General features: G+C 43.9%; 1 protein-coding gene across 1 annotated transcript in view; it reads right to left on the reverse strand.

The window, feature by feature from the left end:
* The window catches only part of LOC139645421 (tetratricopeptide repeat protein 28-like), a 171,229-nt gene that overhangs the window by 29,958 nt on the left and 126,453 nt on the right, over positions 1-14,818 (reverse strand). Inside the window, exon 6 of the mRNA XM_071521123.1 lies at positions 6,947-7,454. Coding sequence (XP_071377224.1) covers positions 6,947-7,454 — 508 coding nt within the window. The remainder of the gene's footprint in view (positions 1-6,946; positions 7,455-14,818) is intronic.

Raw genomic sequence — 14,818 nt, forward strand, 5'->3', positions numbered from 1 at the left:
CATTATAATTTATGTTCATGTTTGAGACCTAAAATCCAGAGCAGGATTGCTGGAATCGTGGTGTTGGAAAATACTGATGTCTATTCAGGTCTCATCTCAAGCAGATGGCGTGTAAAAAATATAAAAATGAGTCAAATTGTGAAGGAAATTCCTGTGAGATTGCATCTGTATCCACAAGGCATTTTATCTTACCATAGCTAGCATAGGTAGCTTAGTACTTCTAAATATTACAATTATTTTAAATTTTGAGGTAGCAGAAGCTATTTACAAAGCTGCTTGCACCACCTTTTTGCTGAAATAATAGCATTGATGTTATTGCTATGAAATTCAATGTCTCTAATTGACTGATCAGGGTTTCATTACATTACAGAGGCTAAAACAAGGTGAACTGATTTACAATGCAGAGTGATTATGAATGCAACATTCAAAAAAGAGTGAGGTAGCACATCCAAAATTTGAGAAAAAAAAAAAAAAGCCCAAAAAACAAAAACAGGAAATAGTACTCACAATGCTCTAGGTGGGCTCATTCTCTGTAAAGTCCTTTGAGACATGCTTTGTGATGAGACATGCTGAGAGATGAAGGACTATATAAATAAATTTGACTTGACTTTACTTCACTACACTAATTTATTGCGGCACACACCACGAAACACACTTGAACGCTCTGATGAGGATTTTCTTGCCGAAACATATTGGTGTTTTGTGGTGTGTGCCCCAATAAATGACTGTAATGTGAGTATTACATCCTATCTCACTCTTTATTGAGAAGTCCTATAGGATTTGAGTGTCTTTGGCTCAGCACTCACAAGATTTCCATTGTCACATAGTACCACTAATTATGAATGGCAAATGAGACTGTCTTAACACGTTTTCCTAGTTTGAATGTAGTGTTGCTAAGCGTGAAAGAATATGCTGTTGTTTTTTTGGGTAAGTAAATAAAACAAAGTTTGAATTGTGTAGCTTGACTAACAATCTTAGTCACCATCAAGTATGATGTCACAGAAATAAGGATTATGTCAGATTGAAAAGTTCATTACTGAGTATATGTAGCAAACAAAGGTAAATGAGGATTACTTTCAGAGAGACTTTTAAAATCAGAAATAATCAGACTATATACAGTATACAAGAATGTATGTTATGATCTGTGGGGGGAGGTAGAGAGCTGAGGCAGAGTCTAGTTCCTCCTGGGTCCCGCAGGAGTGGGGGCGGGGCGGGGCTGGGGTCTGGGCTTAAGGTACCAAATCCTCACTCACAGACACAGACATCTCCTACAGTCTGACAGACACACTGAGAGAGACAGGAAGGCGGAAGATAAAAAGAACAGGGGATGGATAGATGGATGTGTGCTGGGTGGGAGGCCTGCCAACAGAAACACACACAGAGCGCTGCAGCCCCAGCTGAGCTGCTTCCTCTCTGCTCCAGCTGACCCTCTCCCCTCCTTCAGCTCACCAAACCAACTGTCACTGGCCTGTCCACGCACATGACATCTGATTCCTCCTACCGCTTATATCAACACGCCCTTACAGCATGCTCAGTGTCTCAATCGCTACTTTTTTTTTTTTTTTTTTTTTTACACTGCACAACAGCCTCTCCGTTTAGGAAGAGATCACATTTCATGCTGAATTTGCAGATGTGCTGACGAAAAGGGCACAGTTGCTTAATGCAAAGGAATGCTGCAGCACTGTTTCATTTAATAGCTCCTTGGTGAGTAGAATAATAAATGCATACAGATATACAGCAAGCTACAACTATGTGTAAGCACTGGGACTACGAGGGAGAGTGTTTCACAGGGCCTCTAGTCCAGTTTTTGGCATGGTCCTCTGTCATGAGATTTAAGGGGGCCATGTAGGGGGAGGTTGCTGTTGCTGCTTTTCCATGAACAGAAATCTGGGGCCAGGCTGCAAAGATCAGCTAGCTAGTAAGGAGCTCTCCAGGAGAGTAAAATAGGACTGGCATCCCATATAATCCCTCCACCCCTTCTCCAACCATCCTTCTTTCCTTCCCCTCTGTCCTCTCCTCCAGCAGGCCGGCCGATATTTACTCGAGGCGTTTACCCGCTCATTAATGGAGAGTTGAAGATGTCACCACTCCGAGATAAATGCGCTTTTTTATGTATTTGTTAGGCTCTTTCCCTGTCTCTTTCCTTACAGCGTTCCTTCATTCATCCTGTCTGGGCCATTAGGCTCGCTAAATTCCTCTGTAAATTCAGCAGCTACTCTCCTGCTCCCTTTTCCTGACCAGTCTAATAAAATATCTACAATCGGTGCCGTTTCCAAAGGCTCGAGTACAAACCTGAGTAATCCCTATGCCTCTGTGCTCCAGGCAAGTCTGTTCCCAGTCTGTAGTTTGTTCCTGCTGTGGGCAGTCTGAACACCACCGCCAAGGTAGCAGGTCTATGTTGTTCACACAACCAATGACTGCTCCCCCAGTCATGACAGGCTGGCTGAGGTGAAAACAGGACTGGCTTGTTCTGCTGCTGATGTTTTGCCATGGCGGTCACGTATTATTAGGGGTTCAAGCCCATAAGGCTGAAACCCTTTGCTAGGATTCCTCTTCTTCTTCTTTTTGCCCTAAAACAGTCTGTACCTCAGAGACCGCAAGTCCTAGAGCGGTGGATAGGATGTGGTGGATAGGTTTCAAATCTCCCCCACTACACATGCAACAAAAATTTACTTATTTAATTACTATTATTAATAATTATTATCGGACAGATGGTGGCGCTATAACAAGCAACCTTATGTTCTGGCCAATAACTCCTGAACCATAAGGTTTAGAATAAAAAATAATTTCCACCATGATAGCTTTTCTGCCATATTTTAATTTTTTCATCACTCTGAGGTAAGGGATTTCACTTTGCTAATTACCTAATAATTTTTCCTATTTACATGACATGCAGGAAGAAGGCTATGTTGTCATAATCACATCTTTATCTATCCATGACAGCTGCCGACAAATTTCTTCTTATAATCAGATGCTGAGGTGCTCTCTTATTTCAGCGTCAGCCTGATTTGAAGACACGTTTGCCAACAAATGCAGTGCATTAAATACACCATGTGTCATGTGTGCTTGATCCATTTATGTGACATCTTTATTGTCACACATCGTTGCAAACATGTCGTTGCAAAGCTTGATCAAAATGTTACTATGTCTGAACGAAGCAACTCCAGCTCTCATTTACACATGACCCTCTCCCCCCACATACATGGCCTGTATGTGTGAAGGACGTTTATAAAAAAAAGCTCTGAAGGTAATACAACATAGAGGTTATAGCCCACCAATGACCCAGTGACAAGGTGGATGCAGAGCGTCGCAGTGCATTTTCTGATTCTGTGTTGTTTTTGTGAACCACACTGCCTGTTGTTTTCTTGTGTTTGTTGCTTTGTTTTTTGCGAGCATCAGCAGAAAGCAATCCCCAGGGATGCTGGATAAAAACAAGGAGAGTGATTGCTTAATTAGGACTTTTACCTCCGGCCCTTCTAACTGATGGAGCCGACATTTCAAATGACTTCTTTGAGACATACGGCCAAACAATGAAGTGTGAATTGGACGCAGCGTGCGAAAGCACAAGAAAGAACAAGATAAAACAAAAGCGCTTACAAACAAACTTATTTAAAGTCTCTTTGAAGTGAATTGCAAGGGAAAATAATACAATTTAGATTCTGTTTCATGAATAACAGAAATGTGAACTAAATGCAAAGCCACCACTTCAGTCCTCTCTCAGATATTAAATATTGCTGACTCGGGGGTAAGTTAGCCCATTAATGAATAATAAATGGGGCTGGAATGCAACATTTTCATATCCTTTATAGGTCAGAGTGTGCTGAGCCAGGGCTGCTGGTACCGCTGGGCATCACAGTTAGATATTAAAGCATGGTGTTGTGGTGTAGCACAGATCTCTATACAACTGTACCTCAGAGCCATGTCAGCTGCTGCTCCGCCCACACTACACGCATCATTAAAGACAAGCTGAGAGGGCATAATAAAAGTTCGTTCTCTCCCGCTTCTTGCAACTTCCCCTTCCCATCTCTCCTGCAATGTTTTTTGCCTTTACCACTGCTCGTTAATCTTCACTCGATCATCCTTCCTCCTCTTTGTGCGCGGCGTAAAGGGATGCAGCATTTTCTGAAGTCTGAAACAACATCCTGTTAAGTTTAGCCCATATCTTCCTGTGCCAAGCAGGCTTGTGGGCGTTGATGACGGAGCAACAATGTACGCCCCAGCGCCACAAACAAAAACAACAACAACAACAATGGTGCAATTACAGAAATGACGCTTCACAAGCTCCACTTCATTCTCTGTTATCTTCATTATTCAGCTCCTCTCGAATCAGCTATTAAAGGTAATTAAGCGATTCATCAAGTCAGTTTCAATTACTGGGAGCTTGACAGCTGCAGATTACAATCAGTAGGGGTGAGGGGAGAGAGGGAGGGAGCCATGGAAAAGTGAGAGAAAGGAGAGAAAGAAAATAGACGAGAAGTACCAACAGATAGGCGACATTCAGGCAGGCAGTGAGCGCCTCTGGTTGTCAGAGCTACTGTATTCCCATGATGCTGTCCAGCTTGTCCAGGCAGTCTGCATGGAGCAACAGGCCTTATCGCCACCACCCACTCATTTAGCTTCTGCTCTGTCACCAGTTGGGGGTCTCTGACACTACATCAGCTGCACTGTAATTACTCTGTCATGGATTGGAAATACTGTAACGTTGCAAGTAATGGTATACAATCACTATGCCAGCCAACTTCTGAATAACAGCTTAAGATTGTGCTGTGGCTGTCATAATGCCAGTCAGACTTGAGACGAGAATAGATTTGCTGCATGAAATACACTGCCCACTGTAATAAAGCTCCCATGTAGCATCATAAACTGTTCCCACTAGAGGCCCTAATTTATGACAACCAGTTATCAGCACACCTTTCAAAATATGTGTGTGTTGTAGCTAAGAGCAAACCAGGCTGTGCGACCATTACACTGGTCAAAGGACGACTTCAATTTATGTTTGGCTGATTAACCCTGCTCCCTGCTTGCACACTTTCTCACATTAGGATATGGAATAATTCATCTGGGAGGAACCATTATGCCTCTTAGTTGTCCATTAGACTCAGGTTTACAACTGTCTTGATGGCTATCATAAGTCATCCAGCATAGGTTATAATAGCTGGACTAAATATGGCAGAATTGGCCATGTCATACACCTCATGGGGTATTGAATATCCACAGGGACACCTTTATCCCCACATTCCCTTTTATCATTATATTAGCAGGCTCCACAAGGTTACCTTGCTAATAATTTCATTTCAGCAGGATTTTGGCTATAAAACCCTGGCTTGTAAAGGGGACAATAATTACATTTTAAGTTCCAATCAAAAGACCTGATCATATAGTTAATTTCCCCCCTCTCATTTTTATTTATCTTCAGCCCAGGATTAATTTTCTAGATTTGATTAAGTCCTAGCCAGTGTGGGGGGAGAGAGCCAAGCAGAGCAGGGTAATGCGGAGAGAGATTTCCCATGAAAAATTGAAAGGTTTTTTTATGGGCTTCATTTATACTGTGATAGCGTGTGTTATATGTTGGCGTTCCATCACCCTGGAACATCCTGGGCTCACAAATCGCTGATGGCTCCAACACTCACCGTCCTCCTCTCTGGCTCCATGCAGGGAGGCTGCACTACATTACCTTACCTCTATAATCGACTGGATATAATATACTGCAGAACATAATGCAACACTGAAGTATATCTAAAAATAATTATACACAACATACAGTGATAATACAACAATATGCTGTTGGTCCTTGCCTAAAAGCAAGTTAAACACTGGTCTTAATCACATCAATGGAATTAACAATAATAAGCAAACAGCTCATATATATGAAGACAAACAAAGGAATGTAGCCAAGAGCAGAGTGAAAACATTAGCACTAGAAGAGATGTTTTCAGACTATAACCCAAAAACAATGAAAAGGCAGGTGGTGAAAATAATATGACAGGAATATGATTATCAGGACTTATAATTTAGCACAACCCACCCTAGAACACAGGGAGAATACTGTTATTGAACGAAAGAATAGTAAATCTCATCAGTGACACCTCAATCTCTCTGTCTCTCTCTTTTTTCTTCTTGTCCGGCCCAGCTCCATTTGAGGAAGCAAGCCAGGTGCACTGTAGGTCAGTAGCTTGCATAAATCCCCATGCTGAACCAAACATACAGTAAACACTTACCTCCTTACGATCTGTGAGATTAACTTTCTAACTACCAGGTGCTTCCTTATCCTTCAGGATGTGGTAAAACACAGACTGATCACATGTGCTTCTGGACACTAAGCACTACATTGTCCTCAGCTGCTCGGGTCACAGAGGATTTGCTAAGGTAGACATACATGCACTAGAGACATGCTTCAAGTGGACTTGCATGTGAGATGGAAGGAGATGGTTTCTAGTCCCTCACCCTGTCCAAGTTTACAGGAACAGGCCGCTGCTCCATGCTAACTTTTTAGCATTCACTATGTTGAGTGATAGTAGGCAACTAGCATTATCCAAAGTAAGCAGACTTTTTTTAGTAATAAAACAATACTGTTGGTTTTTGTGGCCTGTAGATTCATACAAAAATATCTTTAACTCAATATAGCTGATACAGCCATGGTTTAGTTTTGGAACAATTTCAGATGAGAAACCACATATTCATCCCCTGTGATTTTCATCATATTTCATGTAAATTTTACCACTCTGCCAGACTTAGCTGCATATCATTTAAAATGACTTACCATTTAGCTTTAGAGCTTTGAGATGATGCTAGTCGCCTATACTGTCACTCAACATAGTGTATGCCAAAGTGTTAGCGGTAATGTTACTGTTAATGTTCTCATCACTAAACAGTTAAGTTGACCAACAGGCCAATCTCCCATAAACTTAGTGTATTCCTTTAAGCCTTCAGTGCTTTGCATACGTACCCAGATTGGAGGAGGCCCTTCCTTCTGCGGCCCTGTCCTTCAAACCCTCAGCTATGGACAGCTGCTGTTCATGGTACTGCTTCGCCCTCTCCAGGTCCTGCATGCAGCGGGCAGCGTGACCCAGTCCTGCATAGGCTCTCATCTCGATCGACTGCTCCTCCAGCTCTTGGGCTAGTTCCAGAACGTGAGTATGGTAGGACATGGCCTTGTCAAAATTACGATGGTAGTGGTAGGCACTGCCTAGGTTACTGTAGGCCCGCGCCTCCTCTCGTTTATTTTCCAGGGCCTTGGCGATGCCCAGGTGCTGCTCGTGGCACTGGACGGCATTGTCAAAGTCTCCCATTGCGATGTAGACGGCCCCCATGTTGCCCAACTCCCGAGCCTCAGACAGCTGATCCTTGGACTGCTTGGCTAGCAGGACACATTGCTTGTGGCTGGCTAGGGCATTAGGATAGTCCCCTATGGCTGTGTACACATGGCCGAGGCTGCTCAGGGCCATGGAGGCAGCCTATGGACAGAGAGGGAGAGAGTGAGAGAGAGAGAGAGAGAGAGAAAATTAGCCTCCTGGTAAGAAAAACATCAAGCTAATAACTATAGGCAAATGAAAACAGCTTCTTTAAGTATTACATTCCATCAACAGTTTGGCGCCTTTGTATCACAGATTCCCCCCCACACTTAAACGTCACTTTAGTCAGAAGTGCATCAAATGAAAAAACACCAACAACAAAAAAAAAATAGAATAATATCAAAACCTTATTGCTCACAGACCAAACAACAAACAAAAACTGATTTGATTCCTTCTTTGCTAGGCCAGGAGGGGGGTAAACCATGATGCAGATCAGCGCAGCAGCAGACTTGCTTTAAAGCCGACAGTTTGCCCACTGCAATCATGCTTCATGGCGTGCCACCACCAATGGAACAAAGACACAGCTAATCAGGGGGGAGAAGAGAGGGGCTTAGCTTCACACTAGAGCTGTGGGAGACCAACTGGCTGATTGACTGACTAATTCTCCTCATCTAGGTTACTGCTGGCAAGACCTCTCAAATTAAAGACACAGAGAAGGACATTCTCTGTGTATTCTCATCCACCCTATCTTCCATTTTTTCACCACTGTCCACCTGTGAAAATAAAACTACAGAGAGGAACGGCTAAACCTGCGAAACAGGGGTTTAGCAGTAAAATGAAGAGATTTGAAAAAGTGCAGGCTTGACCTCCTATGTGACACATTCACTGTAGGCTTATTAGCTGTTTATACAGAGGGTAAACAGCTGGGAATTGGGGGCAGCTGTCTTTGTGTGGACAGATGTTCAATTAATCATGCAGGGCCGGCTAATAAAGCATCCCCTTCCTGAGGTCCCACTCTGCGTCCTCTAGCCAGGGAGGGGGTTGGATGCCGGCCAGTAGAGAGGACAGTCACCCTGACAATGAAGGCCACAGCGCTGCTCGTCTTGCCTGCCTTGGAGCTTCACCAGCAGGGACGTCCTGGGTCCAACTGGGGGCATTTAGCGCTAATAAGACAACTGGAAAGTCAAACTAAACTACAGTAAAGATGACCTAGTCACTGCATTTTGTGTTGTAAGATGAAAAGGTTTTCGCACATATATGTTGTAATATTACAACTTAACTCGCAAAACACTGACCATATTCAACAATGGCTTCTATACAACATTTGTGCCTCAGAAGAGGCATGACCATCACTGCCTCTAGAGCAGGCTGATACACATTAGAATCCCAAATCTATATATCTATTATTTCAAAAATACAGCGGAACGTAATTTGAAGAAATGTGCCCACAGAGAGCAAGAGAAATTTCCACTTTGCTCTGGGACCATATGATGAAAACATTGAGTCCTATGAATAAATGAAAAACAATACACATTGTTAGAAAAAAATCAATACAACAGAACACTCCCAAAGACGCTTATACATGCAGACACTCTTTTCTTTCAATCTTTCATAAATTCTTTTCCTGAAAGCACACATACACACCGCCTCCCTATCTTTCCTTCATTTCACATGGCTGCTGATGCCTGGAACCAATTACCTGCCGACATAAGGACTTCCAGCAGTTTGCTCAAGTTTAAAGACTCGACAAGGCATTATACAGGCCCAGGGAGGCAATTACCCTCCGTCACAACTGTTGCTGTTTCATGTTCCCAGATAGCCTATCTAGGGCTGCTCAATTACATGTGCCTTTTGAAGCTCCGCTCCATCTCTCTGACTCCAACTTCCACTTTTCTGAGCCGAAAACAGAGAGGATTCCTCATCTCTGTCTGTCTTAAAGTGAGTGCAGAGGCAGAAACGGAGAGAAAGCGCGAGAGGGAGAGAGAGAGGGAGAGCAATCTTTCTCCAGTTGAGATGAGTTGCTCTTGTGATCAGTGTCCCTCTAAAGTGAGACTGCAACGCTGCATTTTCTCCTCAGATGGAAGCCAAGATAGGCAGATAATGAGGAGCCAGTCTTGCCAGTCACAGAGGATGCACTCTGTTTGGCTCAGGGACAGACACTGCGCCCATATCTCTCTCGCTCCTGACTCCAGCCCTCTCCCACCACTACTCATTTTGACTCCCCACCAATATCGCAAAATAACATGCAGTCCGGGAAGGAAATAATTGCCTGAAATACATAATTTCTGCCAAATTGACTTCATTCTAATTTGATTCCATTTCTTTTCTTCACTTATCTTTCCTCCCTCCCTGCCTCTTGCTCTCTCTCTCTCTCTCTCTCTCTCCCTACCTCTCGCATTCTGACTGCAGTCAGATCTGATTGTGTTTACAGAGTCCAGCCTTTCTCCGGATGTGTGCTGATTTGATTAATCCTAACGTCGGCCTTTATAAACTGTTGATAAACCGCTGGCTCTTATCAGCAAACACATTTTGCACCGAGGGTCCCCTAATGAAAGGTAAACTAGTTCTGCCTGGGAGAGGAGAGAAGAGGAGAGGGAGGCGGTAGGGGAGGGCTGAGATGACATGTTAATCAGAGATGCTTGGCTTCAACAACACTATTCCATTTCACTCTTCTGACAAGGACAGTGGTTTAGGATTCCTAGCTGATTCTCCACTGTCAGCCCTCTTCCCTAAGTATGTTTATATTCCACAGCACATTAGAGAAACGGCTGTTATCATAGCACATGCTAGAGGTAATGTATTATACTTAGCATAATTAGCCCCTTATGTCATGCAGCAGCGTTGCTCTTGATGGCTGGGCTGGATTGTGTGTGATTTCTGTGACTCTGGGCCCCTGGTGTGTGTTTTATTTCTCTGCCTGGAACGGCAGAGTGCTGCCCACCACTTCACTGCTGTGTTGAGTTATGTGGTTATGCCTTTCCTTGCAGCTGTGTGAATATGCCTTTGAGATCCTCCCTATTTGACTTTAGACCCGAGAGCTCTGATATACTCCCAACAACCAAGGCTATCATCAGAGACTGACTGTGCTTATGGGATGGACATGGTTGCCATGGGAACGTAAATGGTTGGATTAGAGCCTACCAGGCCTTGTAGAAGAGACTGCCCCCTCTATATGATTCTGAACACTAGTCTGTTACCTCCTCCTGTGCAGACAGCAATCAGTAAACAAAGGCAAGGACGAGTGCACAAACAAGCACCCACTGCTCTGACACAAACTGTTTTCATAGAAAAATACCTAACTGCCCGTTGTTTCTTTGATTGTACGTCTTAGCTACATTTCCTTACAGCCAGGCCTCTCTACTGACATGGATTTACAAATTGCACCTGCACAGAGTTATAGCCTAACTTGATGAAATGTTAGTCAGGTGGTAATTTTATGATACTACAGAGATACACATACAAATTATCTGATGGCCACAGGATACAATACTGAACTGCTGCCACTCCAGAGAATTCAACATAACCCCGGAGAGAGAGAGAGAGAGAGAGAGAGAGAGAGAGAGAGAGAGAGAGAGAGAGAGAGAGAGAGAGAGAGAGAGAGAGAGAGAGAGAGAGAGAGAATCAGCCTCCTGGTAAGGTGTGAAGTGTTAAAGAGCCCGTGGTTTGCCCTCTGTCCCAAAGACAGTGTCCTATAGGAGGGCAGGGCAGCCGCTACTTCAGTAAAGTGCTGTTAATGGGATTATATGGGAGAGAGGAGAGGAGTCAGGCTCTCTTGACAAGAGGGGATGGAATACAGGTTTGATTCCATTACCAGAGAGGTGGGAACAACCCTCTTTCTCACTGTGCCATCACAGATGTTATGTTATTAGGCTAGAAACATTGCTTGCACAAATGCACAGGCACGCACAAACTGCATACATTCTGGCATACAGAAATGTAAGATGTTACATTAATGTGTAATACCTTAATTACCAGGGTAAACAACTCTATATTAGCATTTAATTTCACAATACTAGTGATTTGGGTGTGGCAAAAACATGAATATGATTATGATTGTAGAAACAATAACAATTATACAAATGTAATAAAACAAGCTGCATTGCTATGCAAATATGGCTATGAAGTATGCTAATTATCATGCAAGATATGTGCTCAGTGCTCACTGCAGTGTTTACATATTACGCAGATACATGGGTGAATTCCTGTGTGCCACAAATGTACGTATATATGTGTGTGTGTATATATATATATATACTGTATATATACTGTCTATATATATATATATATCTATCTATACACACACTGCTACTTAATTCCGTGGTTGAACATCAGAGAAACAAGCTAGCTACGGTATTAGCTAGGACTTCCAAAAGATGACTTGTGCGAGTGAAAACACCACAGCCCTCCATACAAACACCAACAGCACACACACACACACACACACACACACACACACACACACACACACACACACACACACAAACAGCTGTCTAATTAAAAGGCAGTGTAGAGGGAAGGTGAGGAGGACCATGCACCAGTGTTTCCCTTAACGAGCTGGGCTCCAGCAGCAACAGGAGCTGCCTGGCAGGGAACAGAACCACACACTGGAGGGAGCGGGGTATGGAGCGTGCGGGGGGAGGAGGGGGCAGATAAAAGGCTAGGGGAGAGATTGTGTTTGAAGGATGAGAGGAGAGAATGCTGGAGACATCCCCGGGGCGAGGATGTCTTCAGATCTGAATTCACCTGCAGAGATGCATTTTGACAAAAAAGGAAACATCTCAACTGTAATAAACAAGGAGAAGGAACAGACCGGTCAGAGATTCTCTCAAAGAAACTTGAATGATGCCTTCTAGAGGTGCATGTATTTGTGTGTGTGTGTGTGTGTGCATGCTCGCAAGTATGTGCATGTGTGCATTGAAGAGAGAGAATGGGGGGAGTGTAGAGGAGGCATGTTGGTGATGTCAGTGTGGAGGCTGGGGGTGGGGATAGGGATGATAAAATATTCAGCTGGTTTTATGGGTGCATACTCCATTCTCTCTCCTCGCTCGGTGTTTGCACACAGATATGGATCCTGTGGGAGCCACCATTAGATCGGCCAAATGACTGCCTCTCCGCCATATCAAAACCTTCTGCTTTTTTAAGCAGGCAAGTGCTGTGCTCTGCCAAGCGAGGGCACGTACAGCTGTGCCTGATTGCTCTCTTTCTCACACACACACACACACACACACACACACACACACACACACACACACACACACCCTGCATCATTCAACCATCAGCAGGGGGGTGGTGGTGGGGTTGGGGTGGGGATGGCGGGGAGTTGGCAGTCGACTGTGGCTGATAAGCCAGGCGCAGGCCAGGTTAAATTCAACTTGGCATCCTCTGGACCCAAAGGACAGACCCTTTCCTCTTTACCTGTCCACCGCTGTAGCAGCCACCACCGAATACAAAATATTCAAGGTAGTCATAACTCTGTCTTTTCCCTAATATCAGATCAATGCACTATATAGTACATATATTATATTCTCTGCAATATACAGCACATATATTGTATATTGTATACTATAATTTATTTCAGATGGCCTAGTTACGAAAAGGTTGTTTTTCAGTTTCAGAGGATGGGACAGTAAAATGTTTAACAAACTAACAGATAAGTAAATTGGCTGATAACCAATTTCTCCAATCCATGATCTGAACTAATCTTACAGTGATGAGATACCAGTGAAGCCACTTGTTTCACCATGACCTGTGTGACCTCCGGCTTGTAGATAAATGACGCCAGAGGGCTTGTAGCTTGATAATTCCTTTAGCCTTCACAGGACATGTTCACAAAGGATTGATTGTCGTGAAAGGTCAAGCTGTGGGTAAGGGCACTCGTGACAGCTACTCTGCTGTCTGTCATACTGTCTGCTATTCAAATGGTCACACACAATCACACACATGAATGCACACTCACACATGGCCACATTTAAGCACATACTCTACACTCAGGTACAAGCACACAGACACACAAACATACACATGCAGTATGCAGCATCACACAAAAGGCACCTATTAATAAGCACAAGCTGCCCATGCTTTGCTTTGCCTAGTGAAAAGAACTGTTATTTATTTTTTTTCTGAGCTGTGGGTAGCCTGTGCAGTGGTGCCAGGCAAATGGTGGATCATTTGTGGTTACACCAGAGACCCAGCATACATTCACTCACACATCCTTACACAGACAGACACAAAGTAATACACAAACATACCAAATGTATCCCAGAGCTTTGTGGGCTCTGTATGTGTGTGTGTGTGTGTGTGTGTGTGTGTGTGTGTGTGTGTGTGTGTATGCGTGTGTTTCCACTGAGCTATTTGTGCATGAGCATGCATTTGTGTGTGCCTGCATGTGGGTGCACGTGCACGTATGTGTGGGCTCATGTGTGTGGGCCCGTGTGTGCATCCGTATTTTTGCATATGTGTGTGTATGTGTGTATGTTTGCCTGAGACTGTGTATTTGTGTGTGGCATTGGCTAACAGGCAGCAGAGAGGAAGAAACGTGAGAGGCAAAGAGTAAAATTGGCTCTGACAGTCTCCATTGGTGTTGGTGGAAAATTTGACTGTGCCCTTCAAGTGGTGTGGGGGTTTGATATTTCAAGCTCCCTCTCTCTGACAACACGCTAGACAAAACAAGAACGGTTTATAGAAATGGCCAAACGAGTGAGTAAGTGAGGAAGAGAGAGAGGGGGCGACATAGTAACTGAGTTGGGCTCCACCTTTCCCTCCCCCCGCCCCTTGCCTCAGTCCCAGTGCCTGTCCCTTGTGACAGGATGTCAGCATTGTTCATATGCAACAACAGCCCTCCTGCTTACTGATATAAACACATGAATCTAAAGTCCGGTTGAGAAGGAAGTTGAAGAGGTGGCATATCGGAGGAGCAGGGCGCTGTGAATGAATCTTAATGTACTCTAAACCAGAGCAAAGCCTTGAAAGGCTGCACGGTGCTGCTGTTTATTTCTATAGTAAAGTCAATTCTCCATAGGGATAACTGTGTGATGTCTGCTGGTGCAGGGAATCAATTCAAGAGAGACCTTGTGGTGACAGAAGGGGAAATCACAGTTGCAATGGTATTTGAAAGTCATTTCAGACTTTTGAGGTAAACATCAAGGTTTGCCACTTTGCGAGGCATCAGGCTAAGGATTGCGCTTACCCCAAATCTTTCTACCTGTTCTCTCTGTGGGCAACAGAAATCTTGTGAAAGAGAAACAAAGAGAACAATAGAGATCCAATCATGCTGCAGGTGGAGTACCAGAGAGAAGGGATAACAACACCAGGGCTCTAAAGTTAGATGAAAGGGCTGCAACAGTTGATGATACAACAACGTCATTTACAATGTCCATCCATTAAAAGCTAATTAGCTGCTGTTATGGCTTCATGCTGTGTCTGAGGACAGAGTGCTAAATATAGCATGGCTTACAGGGCCCCACTTGCATCTGAAAGCATCCAGCAGGAAACAGTCAGTCCAAGGACGCAGGAGTCCAGGGTTATTC

This window comes from Centroberyx affinis, unplaced genomic scaffold, assembly GCF_046629955.1.
Source record: "Centroberyx affinis isolate AG114_WGS23_722 - 3 ecotype Tasmania unplaced genomic scaffold, CSIRO-AGI_Caff_v1 ptg000859l_1, whole genome shotgun sequence".
Classification (NCBI taxonomy): domain Eukaryota; kingdom Metazoa; phylum Chordata; class Actinopteri; order Beryciformes; family Berycidae; genus Centroberyx; species Centroberyx affinis.